General features: G+C 38.7%; 1 protein-coding gene across 1 annotated transcript in view; it reads left to right on the plus strand.

Annotated features, from left to right (window-relative positions):
* The window catches only part of AFF2 (ALF transcription elongation factor 2), a 331562-nt gene that overhangs the window by 245939 nt on the left and 72873 nt on the right, over positions 1 to 12750 (plus strand). Inside the window, exon 11 of the mRNA XM_054388853.1 lies at positions 12576 to 12613. Within this exon, the coding sequence (XP_054244828.1) occupies positions 12576 to 12613 (38 nt within the window). The remainder of the gene's footprint in view (positions 1 to 12575; positions 12614 to 12750) is intronic.

The raw sequence follows: 12750 nt of genomic DNA on the forward strand, positions 1-12750 counted from the left end.
CTCAGCCTGTCTTCTGAGACTACCAGTAGTCCATTTGTCAAGGTGGAAGAGTGTTGGAAGCTTGTCTGCAAGAAACAAAGCTCTTCTGCTCACTCCTATGAATGAGCACACTTACTTCAGATCTGTACTGCATTTATTTAGGGGTCCATGGACCTCATGCTCTTTCAGATGTTAAATGTCTCCTTTCTTTTGTCCCCATTGTTGAAGGGAATCCAAGTACACATTATAGCTACAGTCAGTCATATAATTAAAGAGTTAAACCTTGATTTCTGGATAGGATGAGAACAATCAAGGGGAAATCAGTGGCAGGTATTTATTCTATTAGATAGTATTAGTTACTGTTACTAAACATGCTGTCCACTGTTATCATTCACTTTTCAAACACATTTTCTAACAACTGGAAATTGTTCCTCAGAGTTATAAAATCAATCTGGAGAATGCTCCTTAATATAACTGTTAGGTCTTTCTTGGTTAAGGCATGCATGATGATGACCTAGCAACATATCACCAAGAAAAGGATTCCTGAAATGAGACCATACATATTAATTACACCCCAGAAGGTTTAAAAGGCTTCAGCAAGTGGTAGCTGGCTGGAAAGCCAAACTACCAGTGCCAAAATGCTGCAAATTGCATGGAGATCTTGTGGTCTTCCTCTCATTTTAGACGTTTGACTGTTGTGGGCTTGATGCAGAAACTGTCAAGTGAATTTCTTTGAGCTGTGACATGTAGGAGGTCCAATGAGATTTGTTGCAGGTCTTTTCAGACTTCAGATCTCTAAAGCTTTAGACCATAATAGTCACTGCAATAGTGCATTAAACAAGTAACACCCCAGCTTCAAACTGCCAGTGTCACCTTCTTGGCCTTGCTTGGAGAGAGACCTGTTACTGTCTGCATCTAACACATGTAAGCACACCCCACAGTGTCTTCAGTGCAGGCACTGTTGAGCTGGCCATATGACACGTGCTTTGTCCCATAGACAAAGTGCTGATTCTTGTGTCTCATTGCAGGTGATGTGGGATTAAAGACACACAGAAAATGACGGGTTAGATCTGGAATCAATTTTCATTTACAGCTGAGAAGCAGTTATTGATGCTGTGCTCACAGTTCAATAAAAGATCTAAAGATATAGACCTTGTGTTTCTCTTTCAATATAAGCAGCATAATCAGTGTCAAATGTTTTAACAAAGAAAATTGTATTGACAGTTTTATTAAAATTCCTGTCTTTAAAGTTTTAAGCTATCTACAATTTGACCTACTTGAATGGTTTTTAATATGCACACTGACCAACCCAATAGATTTTTATGTCAAATATTTATCATAGCAGGTACACATCTGTTTAACGTATTATTTGAGAAATATTGTTACATGTAGGCATTCTCTGGACTGTAAACTCTTTTTAGCATTGTCACTGAGAGGAATGTTGGTGTATGCATTGCTGTTACATTCAGAAGTCCTACAGTACAATATTTTTAGATTGGCTATGAGATATATTTTAGATTGGGAGATGACAGACGTGTTATTAATAAAACCATTAGATGGCAAGGCATTTCAGAGTAGCTAATGTTAACACTTCTGTGAGGAAGGACAGAGCTTCTAAATAGCTTTACGAGTCTGTTAAAAAAATACATCAGAAATTAGGAAGACTGGTGAAGATTTTTAATTAGTGGCTTGGTTCAGCTAACAGAGCTTAGATAAAACACAGGTTAGTGTTTTTGTTCTCTAAAGCACCTCTGTATAATTCAAATTAGCTTTGAGCTCAAAGGCATCCAAATGAGTTGTGCCTGGATACAGTATTTTAAGTAGCTGTAGTGTACCCAATTTTCTTTAACCAGCTCCTCTTTGTTCTTCTGCCTACAGAACAGTCCTGTTAACCTTTGAAATGTGTACTTAATTTAAAGCACATTGCTGGTGAACTGTGTGTTTTTGAACCAAAGAAACTTTTATGCTAGTTGCAGACCTGCTCCATTTTCAGTATTTTATGTATATAGTGGTTTTGGCAGAAAAAAAAAATCAATGGATTTTTTTCCTTTTCTTTTTTTTTTCCTTCCTTCCCTTAGTGACTGTCACTTTTTTGCCCTTCATACAAACACAAGACATGAATATACTCCATAGCCCTGCTCTATTTTTTGTATTTCACACAAACATTGTGTTTTGCTAGGCTGGTATTAGGTAATTGCATACAAAATGTTTGACTGTGTGGCTGAGCCTGAAAATGTGATCAGGCTGAGCTTTAAATTCTTATAATGCACAGTGAGCTTGTGAAAGCCTTTATTCAAGTTATTTTTTTTTAAGTTTATGAATTTCTAAGACGTGATATGCCTTCATTGTATCACATAAGCACTTCTTAAAGTGGAACAGTGACGACTTTCCTTGGAAAACTAGAGATCCCTTTCCTGTTGTAATTTTTCCCGTTTTTTTTTAGCTGGATCCTGAACAAGCTGTTTACCTCCCCACGGTTTCTCTACATTTCCATTTACTTTGTTATCAGCAGAACGGCTGAAGAACAGCTCTTCAGTAATGACATCAATACTGCACACACAGTGAGAGAGGTCATCTTGTCAAAGCTGTAGAAAAATCAGATGGATTAGGATGAAACTAGGTGCAAAATAACTTTGATAGAGTCTTTTAATGTAAACAGTTTATCTGTCATTGGGTTCCACTGAAATCCCAGAGCAGTGCAGCATCAGTTGTAGCTATGGCAGCATGTATTTTGATAAAGAACCCACATTCCAGTGTTTAAGATCTACAGTCATGTTTTATAATTGTAGGGAAATGTTTTCATTAAGCCATTAATGAAAACAGAAGCTATTAGGATAATGCAGTCATTCTGTAACCCTGTCAGTCTATAGCCATGAAAAATCCTTTCATGAAGCTAGGTCTCTTCTTGCTACCTCAGCCAATGTTAATTGATACTCAGATTTTATTCTGCACAGCACTAGTTGAAACAATGATGTATTATCAATTGTGTAAATGAATACTCCAGCTTCTGTTAGACAAATCTCTGGTAATAAGATATTTGAGAGCTGACAAGTCTAAGGGCACAATTCACATAGTAATGACATAGGTTCATACCATATATTTGTTTATTGTCAGCAGAAGCTTTCAGTCATCACTCTGAGATCTAGGCTGAGCTTGCTGCAGTTGTGAGTGAAAACATCACAGCCCACTAAAATACACAGTGTTATCAAAAGCTTTTAACTAGTTCAAATTCACAGAATCTCATGTAATTGTTTCTGCACATGTTGTTATTGTGGAGGTCATCCATCAGTGAGGAAGAGGTTTAATACAACCCGCAGGACAATTGGCTGCTGTAGAGTGCACAGTACTACAGATGAACAACAGTAAGTTTGCCCCTGCAGGCTGCAGCCATGCTCTTACCTGGACATTGAGGTAGCAGCTGCCTAGACCAGCACAGGAGCTGGAGGAGTCCCATCCCACCTACTGGCCTGGCTATTTCCATGGGTTGCCTCTTATATGCCGGCAGCTCAGTGTTTCAAAAACCCTCCACCTCAGTAAAGAAAATAATATGGGAGAAGGAAATACTGGTAGGCAGCTCTAACAAAAGGAGAATGAAATGCCTTAGTTAAAAAGATGGATAAATACAGTTGCAAGAAGTCCTCTCCTGGCTTCCCCACAAATAATCAGGAACTTCATAGCCCCTTAGCTAACTCAGGTGCTTCTCCTGGGTTTAGTTTTTCATGCCACCAGCCAGAAGCATCCAGGCTTTCAAAGCCATACCATAAAATGTTCACCTGAAGGAGAAGCTTTAAAAAGGCCTGATGGCTCCATCACTACTAAACTGAGTGGGGAAAGCCAGTTGTTCCTCAGTACAGCTGTAAGGTCCAGGTGCTGGAGGTCTGCAGGCCTTTTGGGGATGGAAAGGAGGAGGGAGATGCAGCTTTCAGTCCACAGGACTGGTCCTGTACTCTGTGTGTGTGCATGCTTGTGCATACACTTTCTTTGTAAAGGAATCTTTATGATAAGCTTGGGGGGAAAATCTGTTTCCCCAGGGCCTCTTGCTATTTGTGCCACTTATGCAAAAGCCCTGTACTGTTTTGGCTGCAAGCCGAGGCTGTAGCAGGTGAGATACTGGATTGACACCAGCAGTGTTGTTAAGAGAAAAGTCAGACCTGACCATACTGTCCTGTTAAAATAATTCTGAAGTTTGTAATATCTGCAGGCCATCTCAGTGCTCAACACACACTAATCTGACCACACAGTAAGCATTTATCTCTCTTTTCTCCTCAAAAGGAGAATGTGATTTTTATCATGAGTGCCTTGTGAAGCATTTTGGTAAAGTAAGTGTCTGCCTTTCTTATACTGGCCATCTGCAGTGTCACTCTTTTGTAAAAGCCCGAATAACCATCTGTGAACTTCAAAATCTAAGTTCTTGGGAGTTTTTTACACCAGTAGAGGATAGAGATAGTGCTGTCTTTGAAACTAGGGGGGTTGTGAAAGTTTGAAGGAGAGACTCAGGTGGCCAGAACAAGTGTAAAGCAGGTGATGAAAAGGGCATGATAAATCCAGTAATTAGCTTCTGTCAGATAGAATAAGGGGAGAAGAAGTGAAAGTTGATCTCCCCTGGAGGTATTCCAGAAGGAGAACAGTAGTGAGAACCAAACACCTTAATTTTTCTTCAGATGAATTCATCTGCCACAGCAAGGTTTGCTCCATTCTGTGCCAGCAGGATGAATCTTCGCAGAACAGACCTTCTGCCTGCTCCTAGGGACAGGTCAAGACCACAGTGTGACAGTGCAATAGATTTGGGCAGTGTGGTCTCACAGAGAGTGTGCCTGCTTTACAAAATTAGCAATTTCATGGCAATAATGTTAAACATAATTTTTGGAGCTGTGCAATTTTGTAATTGCCTATGTCATCTGAGCAATGTACTAAATGAGACCAAGGTCAGCAAAGAGTTATTCCATGTGTGTTTGCCTCTATTACCTCTGCTGCCTGTTCATAACAGATTTAACATTCAGTGGAGATGTAATGTGAAGTATAAATTAAAATCCTTAAAGTCTTTAGTCCTGCACAGGAAACAAATGGGCAGCATGAACAACAGCAACATCAATGCACATCTTCCCAGCACTGCTATTGCTGGTACTCTTTGACTCTCCCCTTCTGCTTCTCAAGTCTAGGGAACTATTCATTCATTTAGAGAAGGGAAAACACTAAGGATAGGTTGGAAGGACTAAGATAAAGGCCTTTGCCACAAAAAGGAAATCTAACTGGATTACATGGCAGATGAGCAGAGGTGCAAGGGGCCGTTTCCAAGATGTCTGTCTATCCTCCATTCTATTTTGGCTGTTTCCAAGATGTCTGTCTATCCTCCATTCTATTTTGAAGCAGCAAGTTTTAACTAGTGTGAATGTTGCAAAAGTAGCAATTAGGCATTGCACAATACAAACACACCATATTGTGAGACCTCAGAGTATCAACACCATTCAAGTGAGATTCAGAGATTGAGACAGAAAGAATTACTCACCTTCTATTAGAACCAGGAAACTGAGGAGTACACAGATTGTGGAGACTATCTGCAGCTGCACAATGAGGTCACTGGACGGTCTTTGAATCTGGCCTTTTGCTGCTTAGTTCTTGAGGGATGTTTAGATAAACAAAATATTTCTCTTACAAATGTTTCTTTACCTTTTTTTTTTTCTTTTGCCTCCTCAAGATTTTTTAATCATGGTTAACATGTTGAAATGCAACTTTGGAGTAAGCTCAACAAATAATGTGTTGGTGTTTTTTTTTTTTTCATTTATTAGCCATCTGGAGGGTTTAACCAAGCACAGGTTTTAGAAAAATCATCAGTAAATAAGGCAACAACAAATGCTGAGTTTTATTCCTAGCTAGATGTTTTTATATATACAATAGTATTATTGTCCACCAAGTCTAGGTAATTAGTAATGAATTTGTAACAAATTATTTGCTAGGAAAGGATGTTTTAAACCAGAATATCAGTTTGGAATGTTTTTTTCTTAAACATGGACCATTCAGTACTATTTGCCTAACTTTTTGGGAGCTCTCTTCTCTGCCATAGGTGTCTTCAATTATCAGGTCAGTTGATGTTGTCAGTCCATGTGAATCTACTAGACCTCCTTGATTAGCATTTGTAAAGGAACTTGACAATACTTTGCAGGACTACAAAATTCAAATCAGTAGAATATTACAATTTCTCCTTTGTTGGATGGAGAAATCAAAATTAGAACAGGTTATGCCAGAAATGTGCTCCAGAGCAGAATTCCCACAGAGTCAGAGCCTTCATCAGGTGCATCCACCTGCTCCACCATGGATCTCCATGGGCTGCAAGGTGTCAGTCTACCTCACCATAGTTTTCATTTTGGGAATCTCTGCTCTAGCACTCTGGAATACCTCCTCTCCCTCCTTCTTCACTAACCTTGGTGTCTGCAAAGTTGTTTCTGCCACGTGTTTCCCCTCTTCTCTCCATATTTTTTCCACTTCTTAAATGTGTTATCCCAGAGGCATTACCACTGTCACTGGTAATACTCAGCCTTGGCCAGCCTTGGTCAGCAATAGGCCCTTCTTGGAGCCAGCTGGCATTTGCTCTATTGGAAATGGGGGAAGCTTCTGGCATCTTCTCACAGAAGTCACCCCTGTAGCTTCCCTATTACCAAAACTTTGCCATGCAAACCCAGTAAAATAAGGAATAGTCATTCAAGAATGGCTACAATTTTTATTGCATATTTCCTTAGCTTGATTTCTACCATTGGCCTGGTGGAAAAATAGATATTTGGGAAATAATGCTGACAATCCCAAGTGTATCTGTGTTGTTCCTCAATTAAAAGCAGTTCACTTACATCAAGGACGAAGGTGACTCCTAACCCACAGACAGATTGCTTTAGAGATAGTCACTTAAACTCTGCTTTTCATTTTACCCAGCCTCCACTGCACCAATTGAAATTAAATTTCCAGTATTTCAGGTATTCTTAAGCAACTGTCTGTGAAGCCATGAAGGTTACTGCATTGCTCAAAGCAATGATGAGAAGCTCTCTGTGGTTCATACACAGCGAGAGTTCAATGAACCGTTCTGATTTGTAGATAGCACATGCTTGGTGACTTGATATTTTGAAAAATGGATCTTAGCTTATCCATTCCACGTTTGGCTTCTGAAGGAAAAATACTCATTTTTAAAAAATGCAGCATGATGAGGTGGGTATCTTCTCCATTTATTTTTTTTTTGGTCCTAGATACATTAACATTGGGCTTTTTGTCCTCGAGGTGAGACTGACCTGGAACATCACACACAGAATCTCAAATACAAGGTTGCCAACTTGATGTCAAAGGCAATTAGCAAGAAAGAAATACAATCTCCTCTGTTGACATTAGGGGACAGGTAGAGGAGAGTGTAACCAATGAAGTAAAAAAGAAAATGTATGCATGTATCATCACATACTAATCCTTCAGCCTTGTATTTGGGCTTTCTGGATGGTTTGTGTGCTGTACACTACATTTGCCTCCTCCACAGGAAGTTGTAGTTAGCACCAACTGTATCATTACAGAATCAGAGCACAATACAGTGCAGTCTGTAAGCAGTGGGTTTTGGTTCGTTACTTAGGATCATAAGTAAGACATTCTGTATAAATAAGAGCATGGTGTAAGTTCCAAGAGGAATTATAATTACAAAGACAGATGTATATATATAGCTATAGACATAACTCAGCTAATGTGAAAAATTTCTTTGTTTATATTGGATTGCTGAATGGGTTCTCCAAGGATCTCTTCTATACTTACAGGAGAGGAGAACATCAGTGGGTTGTAAGCTTGTATTGAGTTGCTTATCTATTTACTCAGGCATAAAGAGGTACTTAGAATCTGGGAGATTAACCTAAATTAGAATTGCAGCATAGGAAAAAGCTAAAGCATGAAGACCTTTCTTCTTCTGCTAACAGATTCGATGGCATGAAGCATTATCTGTCTCACCCTAAGAGACAGTAAGAGGTTCAGCAGTTCCCTTCTCAAGTGGCTGATCAGTGTTTCTGAATCAAGAAGATGAGGAGGCATTCTTAAAAATTACTTCCTGTCTAATCTCACTTTCTCAAAATCAAATAGTTTTCACTGAAAATCCTGGATTTTCACTTACACAATGGAAAATACATTTTTATTTTGGATAGCAAACACTTGACCAAAAATATTATATGCTTTCTTGCAGGTGCCAGTTATTTTAATTCAGTATTTTTGACCCAGCCTCTTGCCAGTTCATTCTCTTCAAGCTTTGTGATGCAGAAAAGTTGTTCTGACTGGAGTAATTTTTCTGGTTTTTATCCAAGAGTCAGTCCAGTTGTTGATAGTGACAAAGAAAAGCATCATTTTTCACGGTTTGCAGTCATTGCATACAATCTAAAAGCAGTTTGTGCATATTCCTATCTTTAATCTTTTTTTTGTAATAGTTAAATACCTACTTAAAAAAATAACTGTATGAGTATATCCACACTGCGGATCAAGTAAGGCACGTTGAAGATGGTTCTTGAACTAATGTTAAAACAGCTAGTGCCAAAATCAGCTGTAATGCAACATAAGAGGTAGAAGTCATTCACAGTTATAAAAGTCAAGGGGAAACATATACTCTCTGATGGATGATCCTCTCTAACTTACTACTGTTCACGTATTCTTCATTTTCTTCCTCTTACTCAACAGTCAGCTGGTGAAATAAGGTCTTAGAGAGCAGAGACACAATTATGGAAAGGCCATAACTGTAAAAAAAAAAAAAAAAAAGGAAGGGCATTACAAATTAAAGTGGAATGAGTGTCTAGTTCACTCTGGCTTCCATTTTCTAATCATCCTAAATTATTTTAATGCATGTTTTCAAAATCAAAATTAGCAAAGGTCCCATGATGTAATTCTCCTTATACCTATTGAATGTTACATTATACCAGTCCAAATTCATTCCACTCATTTTCAGCATCATCTCCCACTCAGGGTCCATGTGCCATGGCTTAGGGACCTCCTGCCTGCTCTGTTTCTTGCTAGTACTTTTAATATATGAAGTGCAGGAATCATTGTGAAGTTAAAACCAGTTTCTTATTTGTAAAGGACTAGGAATACAAGATAAAAAAAATAACTCTTAAAACATGTTTGTCTTTGAAATAGCTTAAATTAATAATCAAAAGCTTGCATCAAGTCTAAAACAAATCAAACTCAGTCATGAAGATGAGAAACAGGAATTATTAACTGACTAGCGAGGTTGATGGAAGCTCAATGAGATCATTTTGTTCAAAGATTAAAGGCGATGAACACTGAAATAGTTGAAGAGGATGGCTATGAACACATCTGACTAGAGCTGCTAAATTCAGTAATGATCAAAAGTTAATTATCAAAGCAGAGAGAACTACTCAACACAGACAATTTGAGTCAATAGCTAAGCAGCCCAGAAAAAAAAGTAATTTGGAAGAAGTATTTTCCTGTAATGAAGTTATATAAGAGCCGTACATTTCAAAGAAACCTGCCTAAAACAAGATTTCATTCTTCCTGATCAGAGAAAAATAATTAGCTCTAATTGACAGACCTACTGCACACCAAACATTTTCAAACAATATGTTTCTGCATCAAAGCTTACTGCGTAGAGTTACTCAACGTCACTTTGATTTTGCCTTCCTTTATCTTCTGCCACTGGGCATGCTCATAATAAGGCAACAAATATGCTTTGAAAAATGAAGGAGCAACACCTACAAGACAAATAAAAGCAGAAGGACAGATCCTGCATTTCTTTCTCAGGTGGAATCCTTAACGTATTTTGTATTGCGTTTAACACCACAATGGTCCCACTCAGAGGCAAACTAAAATGACCAGTGGCTTAATCATGCAACATTAAACCAGGCTGGCATGTAGATTAACCTGAGCATTTGCAACATTTATTTAAAATCATATGAATGGGCATGTGTGTGAAGAATGCTGTCCCTCCAGCAGGTGCCTTTTCTTTAGAGTTAGGAAAGTGCCTTCTCCCAATAACAAAGGGGGGTGGGGGATGGAATGGAGATTCTCCTTGTAAAAGTTTGAAGGAAATATATGTGCTAGAATGTTCATGGTCCGAGAAAATAAAATGTAACCGTAATTCTTTCTTGCTAAAGCTTTCAGGGTAAAGAGTTGACATCAATGTAGCTAACTAGTCAAATATCAAACATCCAGTGTAGACTCTGCTCTTTAATATTCTATGACTTCGACATTGCCAGTTCTTACTCCTTGAAGTATCTTCATCTTTAATCTTCCATGTAAACACTTTAGCTCACACCATCACACACATGCTCTCCAGAGTATCTTCTGTTTTACTTTGTATTAGAGTCAGCTGCAATATTATTATTTACTTGTGATCCTAGACACTCTTTTATTTTCTTTATCCATATTTTCATATCAGTTTTTGTGTAGTGATTTTTGAATAACTGGGGAGTGGGGAGCGGGTGGAGGATTATTTAGATGTAATTTTCATGTGATTGAGCTCAGAATCATTGTAGTCCAACTGCTTAGTTTATAGAAGAGTCTAGCAAAATATCAATGCAGAATCTATTTATGAGCTTTAAAAATAATTCTATTTCACTGCAGGATGGAGCTGAAACTTGGCATTTAGTGTGAGGCTTGGGAAAGTGAAATGCCATTTTTCATGGTGTTTTAATCCATTTTAAATTAAACATTTGTGTGTCGTTACAGGTAGTTTACTACTCAGAAAGATTTCTTAGCATTCTTCTGACTCTTGCGTTTGAACATAACAGCTGAGAAAGGGAGATCTGGGAGACTATCATTGGGAAGAAGCACCACTCACTTCATCTCACCAAAGAGGCAGGGACCCAATTTTGTGATAGGTTTGTTAGGTTTGAGCCTGTAGCACTTGCTTATACAATCTTAAGTTTAGCTTTTCCTGAGGTTTAAGTGTTTTATTTAGCAACTCTACTGTACAATTAATATAATTGTTTCCTATCATGCATTCATTGAGTTATTCATTGGATGGAAAATAGAATCCGAATGAAAGAAACACATTTTTATTCACACTCTGGGAGCCAGCTCAGAGGGTTGCTGTTGCCCTACCTCAGCTCTCACAAAGCTCTAATTATTTCTTCCAAATTTTAAACTCATTATTAGGGATTTCCATGGATTTGAACACAGATTTTATCTTTAATGTGATTGGAAGCAGAAGTGCCAAAACAGTGGGTATTTTGAAAAACTAACCCCATTGTAGAGCTCAAAGGAAAACTCATTTTGGCAAAATTTGGAGCCCAGTTGTGCACATCCCAGAGCTTTCAAAACTTAGACAGCTTCCATAAAGGATTTAATTCTTCAAGGGCTTATGTGAGCACTTTTCAGAACGCTAACATTAACAGTTCCTATGTGGGAACCATTTTATTCCCATCCCTAAGCATAGCAGAGGTTAAAGTTTTTCACCAAAACCCTTCTATTCCATCTTGGTAGGCTTTATAAAAATATCTCTGAAGGTAATTAAGCACTAAAACTTTCCTTACTATAATAGGTTTATGGATGAGTCGTCTTAATTCTGCGTTTCACCACTATCCTTGCTTGTAATCTCATGAACCATCTGACTGCTTTCCACATTTAAATCTATTACAGTCTGGTTCTGCAGATGCTAGAAGGAATCCTCTGAAACGATACAGCAGCACTAGTTCATCTGAAGGTGCTCTTTCAAGCCTTCTTGTGTTAAAACGTTTTTTACCTATTCTGACAAAAATCAGAGGGGGGGGGTGCAAGGTTGGTTCACGTTACATAATTATGCCACAGAAACATTAAAAAAAAAAAAAGAAAAAAGAACAAAAAATCTCCACTAAGATCTTGAGCAGCTTAACCAGTGTGATAGAGTGGCGCGACTGCCATCGGTGCCCCCAGCTGTGTTGCTTAGCAACATTTTAATTCAAGAAGAATCGAAGGAGATGAAATCCCCGTGGAGAGGGAAACAGAAATGAGAGGGCCGTTGACAGATGATCTGAGTTGTTTCTTCTAATATACTGTGAAGATCACTGGCTCTTTTCATGAATGATAAATGGACTGTACACAGATCAATGGGTTCAGCAATAAACTGGAACCAGGCTCCATGTCTGAGGTGGTGCAGGCCGAGGGGCCCAAAGATTTACTCATTTAGATGATTTGGAGTGTGTTTTCTCAAAGGTTTCACAAGAGGAAATTGATCTGAACATTTGGCCATCCCTTGCCCTTTTCTGCTGTTGGTGAATAAAACCTCTTTTGGAAATGGAGTCCGTTCTTCCCTTTCTTTTTTTCCTGTTGTTCCAGATATGAACAGATAGCTTGTGACAAAGGGGCCAAGCCTCGGAGCAGGAAATGAAATAGTTGTCCTGAATGAGCAGTTCCTAAACACTCATGGCCATCAAAAGCAGACAAAGCACTCTGATACTAGAAACTGGGGCAAAAGTATTTCAAACCTGTAGCACTATCTCTCTGGAAGGGTCCAGCTCCTGCAGCCCTCTAGAGCTCTGGCTGTGACCAGCTGCCTGGGGGTGCACTTATGAAGAACATCTGCAGGTTGACGTTTGCTTGCAGCTTGGTTGTGCTTTGGCGCGGTGCTCACTTGTTTGTTTTCCCCACCCCTCTTCTGTTTGCAGGCTGCTGAAAAGACGAAGCTGAGAAACATTCCTGTAAAGTAAGTTACTTTTGTATCCATTTTAAAACGCAAGTTTAACAGAGTTGTTGTGTACAATCACTAAAAAGATTAGGACAGTAGGAAGGGTGATGAAAGAGATAATAGAATTCAAGTTGCCCCTAATCATAGCTATTAAA

Source organism: Indicator indicator, chromosome 17 (genome assembly GCF_027791375.1).
Source record: "Indicator indicator isolate 239-I01 chromosome 17, UM_Iind_1.1, whole genome shotgun sequence".
Taxonomy (NCBI): Eukaryota; Metazoa; Chordata; class Aves; order Piciformes; family Indicatoridae; genus Indicator; species Indicator indicator.